Here is a 6,715-nt window from a genome sequence, read left to right as displayed (position 1 = left end):
TTGATCCACGGTATTTTAAATGGCCTGTGCGAAAGTATCTGCAGACTTCTGAATAACAGGACAGCTTAAGAAACCGTTAATACAGGTAAGCTTGCAGCATCGAGAGCAAATGTACTTGGGAATATGCAGAAAACTGGGCTCTGCGACCCAAACTTTTCAGGGATGAGTTCACTGTTAAAATGCGCCTGTTGGAGGCGAACCGGAGGCGAACCGCACAGCTGATCACAATTACTATCAGATAATTTTGCCGCTTCTTTTGCGGGGCGGAACCCGCAACCCGGATCCCTCAGTGACCAACAGGCGATACCTCGCTTACAGACAGGGGACACATCCTCCAGGGCACTTCCTCCACCACAGGGATCCGTCTAGCCTTTTACTGCAGTCTTGTCTGGCTGTCCTGGCCTTTTCCACTTCCATCGAACCTCTGCAGCTGAAAGCAGTTCCTCCGTACCCACCCCCACCCGGTGGCCCCTAGTCTGCCGCTGCGCTCGCAAGGATCACGCCCTCGAGACAGTACGGAAGCCGCGCGAGACCCACGGATAAGGGGTTCTCGCGTGATGAGTCGAGGCCGCTTCCGCAAAGATGGCGGCGGCGGCAGCGGCAGCGGCAGCGGCTGCCTGGGTCTCTCGGCTAGCGGCTGGGGGTAGTAGGCTGCTGCGTGGAGTGACTGCGGGCTTGCAAACTGTGCGGGCCTCTGGATCCGTGGCGGCGTCAGTGGCCAGCTTGGCGCTGGCAGGAGCGGGAGTGGCTTTGTACCACGGTCGCGTTAATGGGGCGGCACCGCAGGGCAGACTCACTGTCCAGGCGCAGGTAGGGAGGGGCCCTTTTCCCGGGCGCCACCGAGCTCCTCAGAAGACGGGGCTGGGGACCTGGGGAGGTGGGGTAAGGTGCGGGCAGCTCTGGGAAGTGCCGCGAGCGAGCGTTACAAATTCGGTGGTGAGGGTAGTGGGCGTGCCTTAGTACCGCACTGAATTTGTCCCTTTTGCTTAGTGCCGGGTCCTTCCTTCCTGTGAACGAAGGGGTTCTCAGGGCCGAAGGTCGTTTTGTCCAGTTGCCCCACCCAGACATACCAAACCACATACCAAGCTTGTACGACCAGTTTGGGGAGGTTGTCCTAATAGATGACTTTTATTTAATCGTAAAAATGTCAACCATAAAAATTAACCGGCCGATAATTTCCAGGTTTTATGATCAACGGTAAAGAAATAGTACGCTATCATAAACTTTAATGCCTCATTGGACCGTGTGTATTAAGTAAAAGACATTTCTAAAACTTCCCTGTGTTAACGGTAAAGATTAAGTTTCCTAGATTAATATGAAATGGTTACGTACAATATTTGGAAATTTGAAAAACTACTTTTTAAATATTTTATGGACTTTTTAATTTAAACAGGTTTTTGTGTGGGCTTTTTAAAATTAAAAGTAGTATTTCATTATTTTTCTGTTCGTTTGATTTACATTAGATCTTTCTCATGAAAACTCCAGGGACAGTCAGATACAACCAAAGAGAGGAAAGCAGGCCTTGTGAATTAAAATTATTGACAAATGGTATTCTTTACTTGTATTAAATTAAGATGCCACAGAGGTAAAATGTGCAATGACTTTCCTGCATCCTTACACCATTTCTGATCACATGTGGCAGGCTCTATCTTCTAGTGTTTAATTTGTTAGTTAATATGTGTCAAGCAGTTTATTATTCATCATTGGTTTCTCTACCTGTATTCTCAACCCTTTAATTCATCCTGTTTAGGATGCTTAGGTTAATTTTCCCAAAGGAAACCATTAGCGCTTTGATCTGCCTAGAATTTAGTCATTCAGAGTCCTCTGTAGTTACACTCTGACCTGTCACTACTCAGACACACTTTCTAGTCAGAGTGGATCCACCCCTGTCCTCAGAACAAGACTTCCTTATTTTACCCCTTCAGCAATTTGTAGTCTGATTTTGGTTCATTTGTCTCATTGCGTTTTTTGTGGGGTTTTTTGGCCCACTTCCAACCTGTTTATGTTTTCAATTCCTAACATGGCATTAAAAACTTCATGCCGTTGTGGTAGTTTGAATTTTCTCTAGCTCCCTCCCGTTCTTCAGCCTGCCTAAAGGAATACAGAAAACATTTTTTTATCAGGGGTTCTTTTTACCAGATCAATTGACACAGTGTTGCTTGAGATCTGCTGTTGGACAAATTTAAAACAGTGGTTCTCATTCTGTGACCACCATAGTGAACTTTGAAGATGACCACACATTCCTCTCAGCAGCAGTAGCTGAGTACAACAGAGATTGAGAGACATACAGTTTAAAAACTCGTCCTCTATTTCATCAATTTTGGTAACACTTTCTGGGAAGAGTTCTGTAGTCCCTCCACCACTGCCACCACCAACACCATTCTGGACCAATCGTGGACCAGTGCACCAATCATGTGCATAGTCGAGAATCACTATAGATGTGTACAATCTCCTGGTATAATTTTATTTTATGCAGAAATGTAGGGTTTTTTACTTAGTATTGCAAGGTAATAAAACTTTCCTCATACGGATTTATAGTAATAGCAATAACGTCCTTCATTTTCAATCATCACACTAAGTGATTTTTCCAACAAAAATAGTGATATTATATTAATCACTATTAACTGGTTCCCATTGTGACAAATACCTTGCATTTAGAGAGTTAGTCAGAAATTCTTGGCAGAATTCAAAGTCAAGAAACAGCCATTAGGAATTTTCCTTCTTTTTTTTCCCTTTCTTCCACAATTACTGAAGTACCTACTCTGTGCCACACAGCATGCAAATAGTGGTGAGAAACAGTTAAAGTGCTTCCAGTTTCATGAGGGGGTGCAATTTGCACACAGTGTTCTGTGACAGGGTAGTAAGTGTGGGTGATATAGGAGCAGTAGAAGTACATCCAGCACAGTCTTGGTTTCCTGAAGCACTGATGGGAACTTACATTTGTCACATGATTGGGAGTTTGCCAGGCAAAAAGTATGGGAGGAATGTTGCAAGCAATAGCATTGCAGAAGTCTGCAGGTAAGGGTTTTACTCAGTTGAATGTGAGCTATAAAATAATGAGGGTCAAGACAGAGGATGACTGGTGGCAAGCAGTCAGATCATGAAGTTCCACTTAAGCCATATGACAGAAATGTTTATCTGAGAACAACAAGGAGCCATTTTAGGGGTTCTTAACCCTCATGAGTCCCAGAGAATTCAGGCATAGAACTCAGGGATCTATAAACTCAGAAAAAGAGTACATTTTTTCATTGACGTATATTTAACATTTTCTTCAATTATGAATGTAGGCAACAAGCTACAGTAGTATTAACTAACCAACTTTGTCATTAATAGAAATCTTAGATATTTTCATACTATATTATAGTTGTTACAGGTATCTCAGTATCACCTCTTTGAAATTAGAGTGCTTTTTAAGCCTGCCACCATATCAGGGTTATTTAATTCATAAAGAATTACATGTATTACTATATTACAAATATAGATAAAGTGCCCAGCCAAAGCTGTGTTTAAAATGACTAAATTTAGCTCTAGCTGATGTGGTTCAGTGGGTTGAGCACCAGCTTGTAAGTCACTGGTTCAATACCTGGTCAGGGCACGTGCCTGGGTTGTGGGCAAAGTCCCTGGTTAAGGCCGTGCAAGAGGCAACCATTCCATGTCTCTCCCTCTCTTTAAAAAACATATAAAATCTTAAAAAGAACTTTTAAAATGACTAAATTCCATTTATAATTAGTGTGCCTTTCCTCTAAGCTTCAGTCCATCTTATGTTCTTATGCATATTTGCGGTTCTAAAGCATTTTCACTGGTCCGTGAGTAGTGGCTTGTTACTTTTCGCAATGTCTCTTCATTTAGATTTGGCTGGTGTTTCCTCATGATTTAGGCATTTTTGTTAGGAGTAACACTAGAGTCATGCTGTATTCTCTTTAATGCTTGAGGTTTGAAGGCACATGATGCAGATTTCCACTGACAATGTTAACTTTTATCATTTAATAAGATGGTATCTGCCAGGTCTCTCCACTGTAAAGTTCATTTGTGTTTGATACTCATTAATTAGTAAGTATTTTAGAGGGCAGTACGTTGAGGCTTTGTGGGGCTTTCTCTTCTCTACTATGTATGTATTTATTCATTCATTTATATCTGAACTCATAGACTCTGGTTTTATTCAAAAAGTTTCAATTCGTGATCATCATGTTTATGTGGATGCTCCATGTACCTGTATGTAACCAGTGTCCCAAAAGTTGTGTTTTGGATACACGTGCCCATTTCCCTCACCCTTGGCAAAGAGGGAGGAGGAAGAGAGGGGCTGCAGCCAACAATCGATCAATTGATTGATCAGTTGATCTAAGAGGAGAGTTTTCAACATAGGTAACAAAATGACTGGTAACTCACCTAGGATATGGTCAGTAATAATCTCTGAAATGTTAGACAAATACGGGAAAGAGAGAAGAAGATACCTAGAAAAGCAGTTTCTAGGGAGACCAGAGTAGACATCCTTTCTCCCACACTGACTTTAATGTTGTCACTTTTTTTTTAACTGTATTTAAGTGTGTTTATTTCTGCTGACCTTGATACTGAAAGGATTTTAAATGGCTTAGAAAGATGCTACTGCAGGTTTCTGGCCAAAATGCAGGCATAGATAAATAAGCTTTGCTTTCTCAAAGAGCCAAAAGAAAGATAACCAATTTAAACACACACACACAAAAAAAAACCAGAACTGCCAGAAAATTGAACTGTATGGAAGTCCAGAACAGCCAGAAAATCAAACTGTATGGAAGTCCAACAACCAAGGAATTGAAGAAACATTCAACCAGACTGATAGGAGGGGTGGAGACAAGCAGCCAGGATGGAGAGGACTTGCAGCAAAGTGGCAGCTGGCAGACTGGGTGGGTGAGTCAGCAGCTGGTGGACCAGGCAGCCCCATATTCGCATGGAGATAAACCAAGAGGTACATCTGGGGAGCGATACAGACCATGCAACCCAGGGTTCCAGCATGGGAAAAGAAGGCCTCAAAAACCTGTCTGTAAAAACCAGTGGGGGATGTAGTGGTAGAAGAAACTTCCAGCCTCACAGGAGAGTCCATTGGGGGGAACCCACGGGGTCCTAGAATGCACACAGGCCCACCCACCCAGGAATCAGCACCAGGGCCACACCTGAAAGGGCACAATTTACTTGTGGGTAGTGGGAAAAGTGACTGAAAGTGACTCCAGCAAGCAGCATTGTTCCTTCTCTGACCCCTCTTCCACATACAGCACCACAACAAAGTAAAGTGTGTTGCCCTGCACTGGGAAATATCTAAGGCTCCACCCCTTACAATGAAACAGGAGTGCTGAGACGGACATATGGCCCAAATTAAACAACAGATCAGATCTTCAGAAATAGAACCAAGGGACAAGGATATAGGCAACCTGTTAGATGCAGACTTCAAAGCACTGATAATGAGGTTGCTCACAGAAATTACTGAGTATGGCTGCAACATAAAGGAAGAACTGAAGGCTATACAAAGTGAAATAAAAATAGACAAGGAACCAACAGTGAAGGGAAGGGAATAGGACTCAAATCAACAATTTGGAACAAAAGGAAGAAATACACATTCAGCTGGAACAGAATGAAGAAACAAGAATTCAGAAAAATGAGGAGAGGCTTAGGAAACCCTGGGACAACTTTAAACATTCCAACAACTAAATCATAGGGGTGCCAGAAGGAAAAGAAAAACAGCAAGACATTGAAAACTTACTTGAAAAAATAATGAAGGAGAACTTCCCCAATCTAACAAAGCAAATACACTTGTAGGAACTCCAGGAGCTCAGAGAGTCCCAAAGAAGTTAGATCCAAGGAAGCACACACCAAGGCACATCATAATTACATTACTCAAGATTAAAGAGAAGGAGAGACTCTTAAAAGCAGCAAAAGAAAAGGAGACAGTTACCTACAAAGGATTTCTCATAAGATTATTAGCTCATTTCTCAAAAGAAACCTTGCAGGCAAGAAGAGGCTGGAAAGAGGCATTCCAAGTCATGAAAGGCAAGGACCTACATCCAAGAATACTCTATCCAGCAAAGCTATCATTTAGAGTGGAAGGGCAGATGAAGTGCTTCCCAGATAAGGACAAGTGAGGGGAATTCATAATCACCAAGCCTGTATTATAAGAAATGTTAAAAGAACTTATCTAAGAAAAAGAAGTTCAAAACCATGAATGGTAAAATGACAACAAACTCACAACTAACAACTACTGAATATAAAAAAAAAGAAAATGAGAGGGGAGAGGAAGATGGCGAGGTAGGAGGGAGCAGATTCCACTTCCCCATACACACAGGAGAAAAACCTAGCCAATCTGCAGAGGGACACAGTAAACAGCCAACAGTACCCCAGCACATATGAAAAATAGGAGACCAAAATTGTAGCAGACATTGAGAAACCAGATGGTAAGGAGACTGCTTCAGGACAATAAGGTCCCGGGGACTAGTGCAGGGACCAGGGAAGCTGCAGTCCCAGGCCTGGCACCCGCCGTGTCTGCCATAGGACCCTTGGGAGAGCTCGGTCAACTGCTTCCTCCTCGACCAAACAAGGTTTGAGCGGCATGGGGAGTGACCTGGTTGCTTGAAGTCGCAGAGAGGGGAGTAAAGACTAAGTGGCAAACACACAAGGGCTATGAGCACCCACGGAGTCTGTGGACATCAGCTCGGGAGAGTTGAGAGTCTCACCCTGATGGGATCTGACC

The 6,715-nt window shown here is 43.1% G+C and overlaps 1 protein-coding gene across 4 annotated transcripts in view; it reads left to right on the top strand.

The window, feature by feature from the left end:
• The first annotated feature begins 567 nt into the window (after window positions 1-567).
• The window catches only part of MICU2 (mitochondrial calcium uptake 2), a 108,811-nt gene continuing 102,663 nt past the window's right edge, over window positions 568-6,715 (top strand). For all 4 annotated transcript variants that reach the window (XM_036018419.1, XM_036018418.1, XM_036018417.1 and 1 more), the window contains exon 1: window positions 568-810. In XM_036018419.1, coding sequence (XP_035874312.1) covers window positions 583-810 — 228 coding nt within the window. In that variant the 5' untranslated portion in view covers window positions 568-582. The remainder of the gene's footprint in view (window positions 811-6,715) is intronic.

The sequence above is a fragment of the Phyllostomus discolor genome, chromosome 2 (genome assembly GCF_004126475.2).
Source record: "Phyllostomus discolor isolate MPI-MPIP mPhyDis1 chromosome 2, mPhyDis1.pri.v3, whole genome shotgun sequence".
In the NCBI taxonomy this organism is placed as follows: Eukaryota; Metazoa; Chordata; class Mammalia; order Chiroptera; family Phyllostomidae; genus Phyllostomus; species Phyllostomus discolor.
The sequence above is the reverse complement of the archived record's forward strand: the minus strand, read 5'-3'. Positions and strand labels throughout refer to the sequence as shown.